The sequence below is a fragment of the Ranitomeya imitator genome, chromosome 2, assembly GCF_032444005.1.
Source record: "Ranitomeya imitator isolate aRanImi1 chromosome 2, aRanImi1.pri, whole genome shotgun sequence".
NCBI classification, from domain to species: Eukaryota; Metazoa; Chordata; class Amphibia; order Anura; family Dendrobatidae; genus Ranitomeya; species Ranitomeya imitator.
This window is the reverse complement of record NC_091283.1, coordinates 558710315-558727022: the sequence shown is the minus strand read 5'-3', so window position 1 is coordinate 558727022 and position 16708 is coordinate 558710315. Positions and strand designations below refer to the sequence as shown.

The following is a 16708-nucleotide window of genomic DNA, read 5'->3' as shown; positions in this document are numbered from 1 at the left end:
CATACCCCTTTACTGGACCCTCGGTTAATCAGGGCGCGCTGTACGCTGAAGCCCCTCACCCTCCGATGATCGTGTTTTTGGCCTAATGAAAGAGTGTGTTTCTCTATCCCTGTCACTCGAGACATGCCCCCCGCATGTTGTGTCTCTGTTAAAGCGTGTGAAGAATCGTGCACTGTCTGTCACCATCGACTTCCGGTTCCAAAGGGCACAGCAGGCGGCGTGTCTCTGGCTGCAAAGGTGTTTGAAGAATCGTGCATCTGTCTGTCACCATCGACTTCCTGCTCCAAAGGGCACAGCAGGCGTCCATCACTAATCTACACTGGATCTGGGGGACACTGCAGCCTGAGCAGTTACAGCACCATCTCTGTTATCAGGTAAGACCAGCCCAGACTGGTTATTTTTTCTTCACAGGGGCTTACCTCTCCCCAGCAGTAGCACTAGTCAGCCACTTATGCCAAATCTCAGGGAGGCCCATTCCTGTCCTTTTAATCCATGACACCTGTGCCATCTGTAAAAAAAAAAAGAAGCATTCAGGTCAGTCTTCTTTTTTTTCTGCTTGTCCTGCGGCTTCTCCACCGTGTCTACTCAGAAGCCCTCTAACGCCCAGGATGACCCTTCTCGCAGGCCAGCCGGTCCGCATACAGGTGGACTACGCCACAGCCATAGCTTTCATAAACTATCAAGGCGGGACTCGCAGAAAACAGGTTATGGTATAGGTAACCAGGATTCTGCGATGGACGGAACGTCGCATTCTCACCATATCAGCCATGCACATTCTGGGGGTAGAAAATTGGGCAGCTGATTCTCTGGGCCATCAGGGTCTTGCATCGGGTGAGTGGTCACTCAGTCCCTCCGTTTTCAACCAGATATGCCAGAAATGGGCACTCCAGATTCTGACCTGATGGCGTCACGGATGAACCATAAGGTTCCTCAGTACGTAACCAGGTCCCGGGATCCCTAGGTTGCGATGTTCTGGTAATCCCATGGTCACATTTCCAATTGCCTTCTCTTTTTCCATCCCCTATCTTGATTCCAAGAATCGTAAAAAAGGAAAAAAAAATTAGTTAAAGGCAGAAGGTATTCCTGTAATCCTGATAGCTCCAGCTTGGCCCAGACAGGCCTGGTATGTGCCGCTGGAGAATGTTCATGGATGCTCCCTGGAGGCTTCCAGATCGTCCGGATCCTCTTTCGCAAGACCCTTCTTTTCCACCAGAGTTCACAGTCTCGAAGTTTAACAGCATGGCCGTTGAGGCCACAGTTCTGAGAGAGGCTGGCTTTTCCTATATGTCATATTGACCATGGTTAGGGCGGGAAAACCAGCTTTCTTGCGTATCTACCACAGATAATGGAAGGCCTTCTTCCGGTGGTGGGAGGACAACAATTTGGTTCCTATGTCCTTTTCCCTACCTTCCATCCTTGGTTTTCTACAAGTGGGTCTTGGCTCGGGTCTATCACTCAGTACTATTAAGGGGCAAGTTTCCGCTATGTAATTTCTTTTCCAACGAGATATGGCGACTTGTTCCCAGGTAAAAACTTTTCTTCAAGGAATCGCATACCTGGCACCTCCTTATCGTTCCCCTATAGATCCATGGGATCTTATCCTTATCATTGGTGCATTCCAGCACACTCCTTTTTTGAGCCCATTCAGGACATTCCGTTTTCTCTAGTGTCATGAGAAGTTGCCTTCTAGTGGCTTTTTCGGCCATCAGGGTAGTCTCTGAGTTAACGGCATTGTTCTGCCATTCTTCATTCCTGATTCTACATAAGGACAAGGTAGTTATCAGACCTGTTGCCTTCCTTTCTACCTAAAGTGATCTTTTCATTTCACATTACTAAAGACATTGTCCTTTCTTTGCTATGTCCCTCTCTGGTCCATTCCCTGGAGAACTCCTTCCTTGTCACCAGGCCTCGATTTTACAGATTGTAAGTCTGCGACCTGGTCATCTTTGCACACCTTCGTGAGGTTTTACAGGGTTCATACTCATGCCTCTTCTGATGCAGGCCTAGGAAGGAAAGTGCTGCAGCCGGCTGCTACGCATTGGCCGACCTAAGTCTGTTTTTTCTGCATATTTTTTCTGTTCCCACCCTTGGGGGCTGCTTTAGGACATCCCATGGTTACCTGTGTCAACCAATGAAGTGATAAATAAAGAAGGATTTTTGGTACTCACTATAAAATCTCTTTCTTGGAGCCTTCATTGGGGGACACAGCACCCTCCCTAATTGTACCACTTTCGGTCCTAAGTGCCTTTGTTGTTGGGTTGGTACATACATACAGTGGGGCAAAAAAGTATTTAGTCAGTCAGCAATAGTGCAAGTTCCACCACTTAAAAAGATGAGAGGCGTCTGTAATTTACATCATAGGTAGACCTCAACTATGGGAGACAAACTGAGGAAAAAAAAATCCAGAAAATCACATTGTCTGTTTTTTTAACATTTTTTTTGCATATTATGGTGGAAAATAAGTATTTGGTCAGAAACAAACAATCAAGATTTCTGGCTCTCACAGACCTGTAACTTCTTCTTTAAGAGTCTCCTCTTTCCTCCACTCATTGCCTGTAGTAATGGCACCTGTTTAAACTTGTTATCAGTATAAAAAGACACCTGTGCACACCCTCAAACAGTCTGACTCCAAACTCCACTATGGTGAAGACCAAAGAGCTGTCAAAGGACACCAGAAACAAAATTGTAGCCCTGCACCAGGCTGGGAAGACTGAATCTGCAATAGCCAACCAGCTTGGAGTGAAGAAATCAACAGTGGGAGCAATAATTAGAAAATGGAAGACATACAAGACCACTGATAATCTCCCTCGATCTGGGGCTCCACGCAAAATCTCACCCCATGGGGTCAGAATGATCACAAGAACGGTGAGCAAAAATCCCAGAACCACGCGGGGGGACCTAGTGAATGAACTGCAGAGAGCTGGGACCAATGTAACAAGGCCTACCATAAGTAACACACTACGCCACCATGGACTCAGATCCTGCAGTGCCAGACGTGTCCCACTGCTTAAGCCAGTACATGTCCGGGCCCGTCTGAAGTTTGCTAGAGAGCATTTGGATGATCCAGAGGAGTTTTGGGAGAATGTCCTATGGTCTGATGAAACCAAACTGGAACTGTTTGGTAGAAACACAACTTGTCGTGTTTGGAGGAAAAAGAATACTGAGTTGCATCCATCAAACACCATACCTACTGTAAAGCATGGTGGTGGAAACATCATGCTTTGGGGCTGTTTCTCTGCAAAGGGGCCAGGACGACTGATCCGGGTACATGAAAGAATGAATGGGGCCATGTATCGTGAGATTTTGAGTGCAAACCTCCTTCCATCAGCAAGGGCATTGAAGATGAAACGTGGCTGGGTCTTTCAACATGACAATGATCCAAAGCACACCGCCAGGGCAATGAAGGAGTGGCTTCGTAAGAAGCATTTCAAGGTCCTGGAGTGGCCTAGCCAGTCTCCAGATCTCAACCCTATAGAAAACCTTTGGAGGGAGTTGAAAGTCCGTGTTGCCAAGCGAAAAGCCAAAAACATCACTGCTCTAGAGGAGATCTGCATGGAGGAATGGGCCAACATACCAACAACAGTGTGTGGCAACCTTGTGAAGACTTACAGAAAACGTTTGACCTCTGTCATTGCCAACAAAGGATATATTACAAAGTATTGAGTTGAAATTTTGTTTCTGACCAAATACTTATTTTCCACCATAATATGCAAATAAAATGTTAAAAAAATAGACAATGTGATTTTCTGGATTTTTTTTTCTCAGTTTGTCTCCCATAGTTGAGGTCTACCTATGATGTAAATTACAGACGCCTCTCATCTTTTTAAGTGGTGGAACTTGCACTATTGCTGACTGACTAAATACTTTTTTGCCCCACTGTATGTTGAGTTTTTGGTTGCTTCTCCTACTGCTTTAGCACTAACTGAGGTACTTTGTGCCCGTCGGTGGGTGTATACTGTGGAGGAGGAGCTATTTTCCTTTTTTTTTGCCTAGTGTCAGCCTCCTAGTGGCAGCGGCATGCACCCATGGTTACCTGTGTCCCTCAATGAAGGCTCCAAGAAAGAGATTTTACGGTGAGTACCAAAAATCCTTCTTTTCTGACACATGACATATCTTTTTCTATTCCGATTTTCGGCAGACAGAATGAGCAAAAAAATAATGTTCTGTGTGTGGTAAAATTGGCAAGGCAGCTTAATTCTCAATGTCAGTACCATTACAGCGATACCCAGTTTATATTATTTTTATGTTTTGGTGCTTTTACACAATAAACTATTTTATAGAAAAAAATCATTATTTTTGCATCTCTTAATTATGAGAGCTATAACATTTTTATTTTTCTGCTGATGGAGTTGTATGACAGCTTGTTTTTTGCAGGACAAGATGAAGTTTTCAGTTTTAAAAATTCTATTTACATTCATCTTTTTGATCTCGTGTTATTGCACTTTTGTTCGGCGGTATGATGATAAAGCATTGTTTTTTGCCTTGTTCTTTTTTTTTTCACCGTGTTCACTGAAGGAGTTAACTAGTGGGGCAGTTTTATAGAGCGAGTCATTACGGACGCGAGATTACCAAATCTGTGTACTTTTAGGCTATGTTTCCACGTGGCGTACCTGCAGCACTTTGAACACAGCGGATCCCCGCTCCGCCCAAAGTGCTGCCGGCTTTTGTACGCGCGGTGATTCCACATGTGTGAATTGAACACATCGGCTGTATGCAGCGTCCAATCTGCAGCAAATACGCAACATGGAAACATACCCTAATTGTTAATTTTTCTTTACATAAATGTATTTGTTGGAAAAAAAATTTTTTTTTTCTTTGAGGATTTAAAAAATATATATTATTACACTTTTTAATAATTTTTTATTAAACTTTTTTACATTGTCCCAGGATGGGACATTACTGTATCGAATCAGATCGCTAATCAGATACTCCGCGATGCCTCTGCACTGCAGAGCATCGGAGCAGCATCTGACAGGCAGGAAAGGCGGATTTTCAGGTCCTGCTCTGAGTAGACACTGACATTCCACCTTCCCTGAAGTACCCCGTGGCCATCTTGCGGCTGGAGGTCTCCATGGAGACCACCAGGACAACACCATCGCATCGCATCCTCAATGTCGCTGTTACATTAGTAACTAAAGATTACCGTAATTTTTACCTATTTTGTTTTTGGAGGATCTTTGGTTTCTCTGTTGGTTCCCCTAAGAGAAAAGTCTGAAGATAAGAACAGGCCGTAAAGTTTATTAACCCCTTCACGACCAGAGCTTTTTTTCTGTTTTGCGTTTTTGTTTTTCGCTCCTCACCTACCCAGAGGCATAGGTTTTTTATTTTTCTGTCAATATGGCCATGTGAGGGCTTATTTTTTGCAGGACGAGTTGTACTTTTGAATTACACCATTGGTTTTACCATGTTCCCTTCCATGCCGTGACAGTGGCATCAGAGGGGTTAAATGCCTGCGATCGGTACTAGCACCGATCGTGGACTTTGCTGCAGGGTGTCAGCTCTCACAAGTGACATTTTTGGCAAGGGTTACTCGAGAGTATATTTATTCAGAGTTAGGTTTGTGACAGTGGACCACTTTACGCACATTTCGGCTGTTCTTCCTCAGAAGGGGTCACTTTTATAGGCACTGCCTGGCCTGCTTGCGGACATAGGGTTCAAATTAATGCTATTGTAGATTTATTCCTGACAACCGTTCCTTCTGATCCGCAACACAGGTTCGGGACACCCTCCAGCATCAAACTGCATTATTTCCACATCTCAAGCACTTGACACTTTTTATTGCTCTGCGTTTTATATTTTATGCTGCTTCCTGCGATGTTCAGCAGGATATTTGTCACCCGTCAGTAGTGTCTGCTGATATATTAGGTATTAGGCCGGCGTCACACTAGCGAGTTTTACGGACGTATGAGCGCATAAAATACGTCCATAAAACACGCATTACACACGTCCCAATTATTCTCTATGCCCCTGCTCCTATCTGCCGTATTTTACTGATCCATATTATACGGCTTTGTACGGCCGTAGAAAATCGCAGCATGCTGCGTTTGTCACCGTATTGCGCAAAAAAATCGCCAATGAAAGTCTATGGAAGCCAGAAAAATACGGATTACACACGGACCAGCAGTGTGACTTGCGAGAAATACGCAGCGGTGTTAGAGAGAAAAGCCGGTAATTCAGTGCGGTATACGGTAAAATCACACTGACAGCTTACAGTAGAATAGGTAGAATAAATGTGTACAAGTGCCAGAATAGGCGCATCTTCCAGATGTGCCTTTTCTGGGGTGGCTGGGGGCAGATGTTTTTAGCCAGGGGGGGCCAATAACCATGGACCCTCTCCAGGCTATTAATATCTGCCCTCAGTCATTGGCTTTACTACTCTGGCGGAGAAAATTGCGCAGGAGCCCACGCCAATTTTTTCTGCCATTTAACCCTTTAATTTAATAGCTAGAACGGACAAATTTTGCATATACACACTACTAACAGTAGTGTGGAATATGCAAAAAAAATGGGGATATGAGATGGTTTACTGTATGTAAACCATGTCTCATATCATGTCGGGTTTAGGAAGGAGATAGCAAAAGCCGGCAATTGAATTACCGGCTTTAAAGCTATCTCGCGCTGTATGAAATATTAATATATATACATATATGTGTGTACTGACATATATATATATATATATTTTTTTTATTACACATGGATCCCTTGTATAGCTGTATGTCGGTTTTGCAAGCCTGCGAGAAAAACACGCAGTACGGATGCCATACGGATTACATACGGAGGATGCCATGCGCAAAATACGCTGACACACCCTGCCTACGGAGGAGCTACGGACCACTATTTTGGGGACTTTTCAGCGTATTACGGCCGTAATATACGGACCGTATTGTCTTACGCCGAGTGTGACGCCGGCCTTACCATATATACTCGAGTATAAGCCGACCCGAGTATAAGCCGACCCCCCTAATTTTGCCACAAAAAACTGGGAAAACTTATTGACTCGAGTATAAGCCTAGGGTGGAAAATGCAGCAGCTACAGGTTAATGTCAAAAATATAAATAGACACCAATAAAAGTAAAATTAATTGAGACATCAGTAGGTTAAGTGTTTTTGAATATCCATATTGAATCAGGAGCCCCATATAATGCTCCATACAGTTCATGATGGGCCCATAAGATGCTCTATATAAAAATGTGCCACATATAATGCTCCATACAGTTCATTATTGCCCCATAGATGCTCCATATAAAGCTGTGCCCCATATACAATGCTCTGCACCGTTCATTATTGTCCCATAGCTCTGCCATATAGTGCTCTGCACCGTTCATTTTTGCCCCATCGCTTGCCTTATAGTGCTCTGCACCGTTCATTTTTGTCCCATAGCTTTGACATATAGTGCTCTGCACCGTTCATTTTTGTCCCATAGCTGTGCCATATAGTGCTCTGCACCGTTCATTTTTGTCCCATAGCTCTGCCATATAGTGCTCTGCACCGTTCATTCTTGCCCCATAGCTGTGCCATATAGTGCTCTGCACGGTTCATTATTGCCCCATTGATGTACCATAGAAAGCTGTGCCATTGCTGCTGCTGCAATAAAAAAAAAATGCCATACTCACCTGTCTTGCTTGCAGCTCCCAGCGTCCGGTCCCAGCGTCTCTCCACACTGACTGATCAGGCAGAGGGCGGCGCGCACATTATATGGGTCATCGCGCCCTCTGACCTGAACAGTCAGAGCGGAGAGACGCCGGGAAGATGGAGCGGCGCCAGGAAGATGGAGCGACGCCCGGCGTGTGGAACGGGGATAGGTAAATATGACATACTTACCTGCTCCCGGCGTCCCGCTCCTTCTCCCGGACAGCTGGTCTTCGGTGGCGCAGCCTCTTCCTCTATCAGCGGTCACCGTTACCGCTGATTAGAGAAATGAATATGCGGCTCCACCCCTATGGGAGTGGAGTCCATATTCATTTTTCTAATGAGCGGTCCCACGTAACCACTGAACAGGGGAAGAGCTACAGCACACGAAGACCGTGGGACGGCTGGGGGAGCGCCAGGATCGCCGGGACTAGGTGAGTATGCCTCAGCGCCCTCTCCCCCTCACCCGCCGACCCTGCCACCCACCGTGACTCGAGCATAAGCCGAGAGGGGCACTTTCAGCCCAAAAATTTGGGCTGAAAATCTCGGCTTATACTCGAGTATATACGGTATTTGCATTAGGTGTTTACCCATTTTTTTCAAACACTATATTTAATGATACTAATGATTTATTTCCTTGCACATATACTGTATAGCATGTGTTGCCATCTCCTTTGTGTTATGTCATTTATTATTATGATATTATAATATCAAAACAGCTGACATTTCCCGGCTTTGAGGTGGGCTCACCGCCGGAGCCCACATCATAGTGGGGGATACTGACATCGGCATATTAGTACGTCCTATGTCAGTAAGGGGTTAAAAAAAAAGTTGCATTAATGGATGTATTCTGCAAATTCCATTTTGTGAGAGGAAGAGAACTTATTATTATTTATTATTATAGCGCCATTTATTCCATGGCGCTTTACATGTGAGGAGTGGTATACCTAATACAGGTACAATAATCTTGAACAATACAAGTCACAACTGGTACAGGAGGAGAGAGGGCCCTGACCGCGAGGGCTCACAATCTACAAGGGATGGGTGAGGATACAGTAGGTAAGGATAGAGCTGGTCGTGCAGTGGTTTTGTCGATCGGTGATTACTGCAGGTTGTAGGCTTGCCGGAAGAGGTAGGTCTTCAGGTTCTTTTTGAAGGTTTCGATGGTAGGTGAGAGTCTGATATGTTGTGGTAGAGAATTCCAGAGTAGGGGTGATGCGCGAGAGAAATCTTGTATGCGATTGTGGGAAGAGGAGATAAGAGGGGAGTAGAGAAGGAGATCGGAGGTTGGGTGCAGGAAAGTACCGGGGGACGAGGTCACAGATGTATGGAGGAAACCGGTTGTGGATGGCTTTGTATGTCATAGTTAGGCTTTTGTACTGGAGTCTCTGGGTAATGGGGAGCCAGTGAAGGGATTGACAGAGGGGAGAGGCCGGGGAATAGCGGGGGGACTGGTGGATTAGCCAGGCAGCTGAGTTTAGAATAGATTGGAGGGGTGCGAGAGTGTTCGAGGGGAGGCCACAGAGCAGGAGGTTACAGTAGGCGAGGCGGGAGATGATGAGGGCATGGACTAGGGTTTTTGCAGATTCTTGGTTTAGGAATGTATGGATCCATGAAATATTTTTGAGTTGAAGGCGGCAGGAAGTGGAAAGGGCTTGGATATGCGGTTTGAAGGAGAGATCAGTGTCAAGGATTACCCCGAGATAGCGAGCTTGTGGGACTGGGGAGAGTGGGCAGCCGTTTACTGTAATGGATAGGTTTGTTGGGGGGGTCGCGTGAGATGGGGGAAAGACAATGAATTCTGTTTTGTCCATGTTAAGTTTTAGAAATCTAGCGGAGAAGAAGGATGAAATAGCGGATAGACATTGAGGGATTCTGGTTAGTAAGGTGGTGATATCTAGTCCAGAGATGTAGATCTATGTGTCATCAGCATAGAGATGATACTGAAAACCGTGAGATTCTATGAGCTGTCCCAGGCCAAAAGTGTAAATGGAGATGAGCAGGGGCCCTAGAACTGAACCTTGCGGGACTCTGAAAGATAGGGGGCGAGGTGAGGAGGTGGTGTGTGAATGGGAGACGCTAAATGTTCGGTGAGTTAAGTATGACGAGATCCAGGATAGGGCCAAGTCTGTGATGCCAAGGGATGAGAGGGTCTGTAGTAATAGGGAATGGTCCACTGTGTCAAAGGCAGAGGACAGGTCCAGGAGGAGGAGGATAGAGTAGTGTTGCTTGCTCTTGGGGGTTAATAGGTCATTGGTGACCTTAGTTAGGGCAGTTTCAGTGGAGTGGTGTGACCGGAAGCCTGATTGTAAGCAGTCGAAAAGGGAGCAGGAAGATAGGTGGGAGGACAGTTCAAGATGGACGTGTTGTTCCAGTAGTTTTGAGGCATAGGGGAGAAGTGATATAGGGTGATAGCTAGATACAGAGGATGGGTCAAGAGAGGGCTTTTTGAGGATAGGTGTGATTGAGGCATGTTTAAAGCTTGAGGGGAAAACACCAGTTGTTAGTGATAGGTTGAAGGGATGGGTTAGAGTTGGGATGAAGACTGTTGCGAGGTTTGGGATGAAGTGGGAAGGGATCGGGTCAAGTGCACAGGTGGTGAGATGCGATCTTGAGAGTAGAGTGGAGAGTCGATCTTCTGTAATAGTGGAATAGTTGGTTTTGGAGGTGGAGGGCTGGGTAGTTGGGAGGAAGGGCTCTGGGGGTTGTCGACTAAAACTGTCTCTGATGTTCTCAGTCTTCTGCTTGAAAAAAGAGGCAAAGTCTTCAGCTGAGATGAGTGGGGAGGGAGGAGGTGCTGGGGGTCGGAGGAGAGAGTTGAAGGTTGTTGAATAACTGTTTAGGGTTGTGAGACAGGGAGGATATGAGAGATGAGAAGTAGGTTTGTTTAGCTGTGGCGAGTGTGGTCTTGAAAGTAGTGAGGGACTGTTTGAATGTGATAAAGTGCTCATTGGAGTGGGATCTTTTCCATCTCCACTCTGCAGCTTTGGAAGCTCGCCTCAGTTCTTTGGTCAGGCTGGTGTGCCAGGGCTGTCTGTTGATTTTGCGGGCTTTGGTATGTGTGAGAGGGGCAAGAGATTCCAAAGCTGCAGCTATTGTGGTGTTATATAGAGCGGCAGCATCCTCCGCATTGTGTAGGGAACTCATGTCTGTGAGAGGGACAAGGTATTCAGAGAGTCAATGTAGATCAAGGTGTTTAAGATTTCTGCGAGGGTGTGCAAGTTTGTGGGGTGGGGATTGTAGACAAGGAGTGGAGAGAGAAGAGAATGTGAGTAGATTGTGGTCAGAAAGAGGAAGAGGTGAGTTAGAGAGGTTAGGTAGGGAGCAGAGGTGGGTGAAGATGAGGTCCAATGTGTGTCCATCTTTGTGAGTGGCTGCAGAAGACCATTGAGTGAGGCCGAAGGAGGAAGTGAGAGATAGAAGTTTAGTGGCAGCTGAGAGGGAAGTGTCAATGGGGATGTTGAAGTCGCCCATGATGATAGTGGGGATGTCTGCAAAAGGAAATTAAGTAGCCAGGTGGTGAAGTGGTCAAAGAAGGTGGTGGCTGGCCCGGGGGGGCAGTAAATGACAGCCAGTTGGACGTTGGTGGTGGCATAGATGCGCACAGAGTGCACCTCAAAGGAAGGGAGGGTAACAGAGGGTGGCAGTGGGGTTGGGGTGAAGGAGCAGTTATCTGACAGTAGAAAACCAACTCCTCCATCATGCTTGCTGCTGGGGCGGGGTGTGTGAGAAAGGTGGAAGCCACCATACGAAAGAGCAGCAGGAGAGACTGTGTCAGAAGGGGTGAGCCAGGTTTCAGTGATAGCGAGGAAGGAAAGCTTGGTAGTAACAAAAAGATCATGGATGTAGGAAAGCTTGTTGCAGACAGAGCGAGCGTTCCACAGAGCTCCTGTGGAAATTTGTGATAGAGCATGTATGGGAAGTAGAACTGACTGTGGTGATGTGGTGAGGAGGACCAGGATTTGGAGAGATATCACCAGCAGTGAGAAGGAGCAGAGAAAGTGTTAGCAGGTGGGAGCAGGAGATGGCATGAGGTGGCTGTCTGTGCTTTAACTTAAACTCTAGTGCCACCTACTGGAAGTAGCAATCCTAAAAGTGGATATAGACCCTTTAATGAGCCGTGTCACATGACTTAGGATAAAAGCCAAACCAGAATCTCGATTTGCAGGCATGATGTTTTTGGGTGTTGCTGCTCCTCAGTGCAGAGCATGAGATCTGATTTAGCTGCATGAGAGGCGAATGACTGGAATCTAAGGGGTAATGTTTGTGACATACTTGGCATGCCAGTGTATGGAGGCTTATAAGCCATGCAATGCTCTTCTGGGAAATTAGAGAAACGTTACCCCCTTAGTAGGATTGCTGCTTCCAGTAGGTAGCACTAGAATTTGTCTTCTGCTTCTTGGAAAAGGCAATTTGCAGATTACATCCATTAATGCAACTTTCTTTTTCACTAAGTCCTCTTTCTCTCTAGAGAGGCAAATTGCATAACTAATGGATGTAAAAATACATTTTACATACAACTTTTAAAGGCTATGGAAACCTTTGATATGTACTAAAACATATTTTTAAAGCATTTGTCTATTAAAGCGAATTTGTCAGTAAAATCAATCTCCCACCCCACAGTCATCACTGGCATGCAGGTTTTTGAAAGCTACAAAATCCATCTACACTTTTATGTCTTCTGTCTGTTGCTGCATTCCCAAGAAATCCGTTATAATTCATATGCAAATGAAGAGTTAAGTCCTCTGGGTGTGACAGAGAACTTCCTGAGCCGCTTTGCTTGTGAAACGTCAGGCAAGAAAATCACACAGTTTGCTAAAGAGTCTGGTGCTGGGCAAAGAAACAACCTCTGGACGCAAAGGCTTGTGTGTTATCACTCCCAGAGCACTTAGTGTTTTAATGTATGAGAAGCCAACAACTGACCGCTCCGCTGATCAGCTGTTATCAGCTTTGCTAGCATTTGGGTGTAAGCAGTCTAGGAAGTGGAACAGGGTGGTTTAGTGCACTGTTTAGTTGCCATTGCCAAGGAACTCTATGTGGTGTGTTTAGTTGTTCTCATTGCTACTTAACACCATAAGAAATATATTTTGCTTGCTATTATCATATACTCCACATTTTATAATGATGCTCCACAGTCAATTCTACTGTTTAATTGTTTTAATAATTTACAGAATATCTCTGAAGATCTTTGGAGAAACATACATTGATACCAGCATTAGTCTTTGCTGCAAAAAACATAAATAAAACAAAAATGTCAGCATTGTTGATTTTATTTTTAATCTGATGGTATCTAATAGGGATAGCTGCACAACAGGCTCTATATGACATTAGAAATATTTTACTTTAACAACTTTACAGAATTATTTTCAGTGAGAGCGTCAAGTTGGATCCTGCAATATCATTTATTTATATAGTAGTTAAGTTGTGGACACAATTGCAACGGAAAACACTGCATGCGTTTTAATCACCGTTTACCGCAATTTAGCAATGCCCTAATTTGAGATTTTTATTGATGAAACATATCAAAAATGTAGTTCATTTGTAATAAAAGAGAAACCGATTACTGCAAGGGGAAAAAAAATACTTCTCCAATGCGCTTTTATCTGCAAATAAACAGCAGATGCTTCCATTTGTGTCCACAGACTGTGCCGAAAATGTATGTTGGGCATTAACCGTCCCCACCAGCCATTCATTCTTGGTGTGGTAAATTACTAGTCTTTAGGTCTGTAAGCTTTATAACTGGAAAACGTTACACTTGAACATTAGATAATTAGCAAGAAGAATTATTTATCTATAGCTAACAAAGTTTTTTTAAATTAAATTGTGCATAAAGCTATAGATCTGATGATTACAGTGTAATTGCCTTCGGTCAGGTTTGAAGAGTAAAATTTGAAGGCTAACATAACTGATCCTAGCCCAGTGACCCACTAAGAACAAATAAGGACACCGAGGGCATTCCCAGATTTATGCACACTTATGTCAGTATAATGTTTACAGACAGTCATTCAGATCAGGTAAATAATTAGCCAGAAAATAACTTAGGTTGGTATATTAGAAGGCTTTGTGCTCAGTGAGCAGCGGTGTCATGGGTCTCTATGATTAAGGCCAGTGTATGGTACAGCTCTTTAGCCTGCAGGAGAAAGGAAAAACGAAAGGTTAGAACTTTTTCTTCTGGCAGATTTCCCCAAGTTAAAGGGATTTTCTAGGTGCAAAAAAACCCCACAACCTGGCTTTCCCTGTAATGAGTCCCCAAATCTTACTGTTACCTTTATTTTTAAGAGCCCCTTACAGCCACCCTTGTGGTTTTTTTTATTGTTTACATCCTGAACTTTCTGTCGACTCTCCCTCTGTGCCAGTAGACTATATTTCTCAAGAAGCAGAACTGTATGTTTCACAGTTCACTGTAACCATCCACTCCACATACAAGACACTATCTTGAGACTCCTAAATAGTCTCAAGATGGATAAATGGATGCACACACAGTTTCTCCTTCCTATTATTCCTCCAAATTCACCCAGTATGTGCTATCTGGAAATTCTCCTGTGGTCAGTAATCTTAATGTTCTGACACTCGCAACGCACAGGCTCAGTGTACTGAAGGACAACATTGAGTCACACAACGTAGTAATGTATCATAATGTCTTCTATCATTCTGAAATGCCCAGCACCATCCCTTCTGACCAAAGTCACAAGTTTATAAGATTTCTTGTTCTATGCGGAGTCTGCAATGTTCTCTCCCTGTCTCACATCCTCAGTTACTCAAAACTTGCTGAGAATCACAATTCAGAGTTCACCACATAGCTTCTGGCTAATCTGTTCTGAGCACAGACAAAAAATATCTTTATTCTGTGCTTTGAATGGATTAGCAGGAAGAAAGGATCTTGAGGTCACATTACTACATGTAGATATGCACTGTAGGGAAACAGAGCACCAAACGATACCTTTAAAAATTGATATATTAGATCCAAGTAATTTCACCTGAGCGAGTTGTGTAGGCACAACTCCTGGGAAAGCTCAATAACGATTGCTGCTGTCCCGTGGTCGGGGGATGAACTCCATCAGGCTGCTTGAAGGAAAAGACAATTCACGGTTTTGGGCTGCGCTAACTGAAATGAAGATCCTTGATCAAATATATAATGAAGCAATGTTCATTCCACAACTCGTTTCCACACCAGATGGCGTCTTTCTCAAGTGTAAAATAGGGATTTTTGTGTACTCACCGTAAAATCCTTTTCTCCGAGCCATTCATTGGGAGACACAGACCATGGGTGTATGCTGCTGCCACTAGGAGGCTGACACTAAGTGATACAAAGAAACTTAACTCCTCCCCTGCAGTATACACCGTCCTCCTGCTCTCAGCTAACCAGTTCGGTGCCAAAGCAGTAGGAGATCAATAACAACATATGAGCGTATAGCATGTCATATTATATTTGAGAGTATAGCATGTCAGATTATAAAAACAAGCATAAGCTAATAACAGGGTGGGAGCTGTGTCCCCCAATGAATGGCTAGGAGGAAAGGATTTTACGGTGAGTACACAAAAATCCCTATTTCTCCTTCGCCTCATTGGGGGACACAGACCATGGGACGTCCCAAAGCAGTCCCTGGGTGGGGACAACATCAGATCAGGCCCTGTGTAACCGCTACTTACAAGTACGCCACCGTGGCCTGCAGAGTCTGCCTGCCCAGACTCACATCTGTGGAATTGTGGGAATTATAGTGCTTCAAGAATGCATGCGGACTGGACGAATCTGCAAGCTTGCAGGCGTGCCTTGCCGATGCCTGGTGCCTAGAACCCTCGGAGATAGGCTGACATCTAGCACAGAAGGACTCCTGGATGGTGAAACGAATCCACCATGTTATCATGGCCAATGAAACGGCTAAACCCTTCCTGAAAACGTCAGGAAGCCTTCCTCTTACCGTCAGGAAGCCCAAATAAAGCATCCAACCTTTGGGAGGATGCCGTCCTCGAGACGTACCTACTCAGAGCACTCACTTCGTCCAGAATATGGGAAACTCATTCCATTTTGTGGACTGGTACCGAAAGAGATGAGGGAAGAACTATGCCCTCATAACAGTGGTAATACAATACCACCTTGGTAACAAAGGATGGGGATGGCCTGAGGACAACCTTGCCTTGATGGTAATAAGGAAAAAAGTCTGAAAGAACAGAGCGTCTAGCTCCAAAGACTTGTCAGGATGACGAGATCGCAGAGAAAAAAGGGGCAACCTTCCCTGATAGTAAACTCTGCCCGGATGAAAAAGAGTCTACTGTAAGACTCCTAGGACCATTAAGGTCCCAATGCGCCTTTAAGACCAGGGGATACTGGTCATTCGCCTTTAAGACCAGGGAATACTGGTCATGTGCCTTTAAGACCAGGGAATACTGGTCATGCGCCTTTAAGACCAGAGAATACTGGACATGCACTCTTAAGACCAGGGAATACTGGTCATATGCCTTTAAGACCAGGGAATACTGCTTGTGTGCCTTTAAGACCGGGGAATACTAGTCACGTGCCTTTAACACTGTGGAATACTGGTCATGTGCCTTTAAGACGGGGGAATACTGGTCATGTGCCTTTAAGACTGGGGAATGCTGGTCGTGTGCCTTTAAGACCAGGGAATACTGGTCGTGTGCCTTTAAGGCCAGGGAATACTGGTCATGTGCCTTTAAGACCAGGGACTACTTGTCGTGTGCCTTTAAGACCAGGGACTACTGGTTGTGTGCTTTTAAGACCAGAGATTGGTCAGGTACTGATGTAGAGTCGATGTGCCCCTTTAATGCAAAAACCGTCGTCCCAGTGTGAGGCGGCCGGGTGGACCAAGATGGCCACCGGGAGTTGCAGAGTTGATAAAATCTCGCAGAGAGCGAGAAGCGCCAATTCGGGGGGACGGAGCCATGGACATGATGTTGAATAGGCCCAAGCCGGGGCCTAAATTTCTGTAGCCGGCAGACGACACCAGCGGTAGAAGTGAGGGGCGTTCCAGGCGAGAAGCGCCAGAAAAGCGGGCGGAGCCGCCTTAGGGCGCCATAGTGCGGGCGAGGCTTCCGGGATGCGGCCTACACATCGGCCGAAGTC

At 45.2% G+C, this 16708-nt stretch overlaps 1 protein-coding gene across 2 annotated transcripts in view; it reads right to left on the bottom strand.

Moving 5' to 3' along the window:
• Positions 1-12768: 12768 nt before the first annotated feature.
• Positions 12769-16708, bottom strand: part of MYO15B (myosin XVB) — a 175756-nt gene continuing 171816 nt past the window's right edge. For both annotated transcript variants that reach the window (XM_069752027.1, XM_069752028.1), the window contains exon 43: positions 12769-13759. In XM_069752027.1, coding sequence (XP_069608128.1) covers positions 13697-13759 — 63 coding nt within the window. In that variant the 3' untranslated portion in view covers positions 12769-13696. The remainder of the gene's footprint in view (positions 13760-16708) is intronic.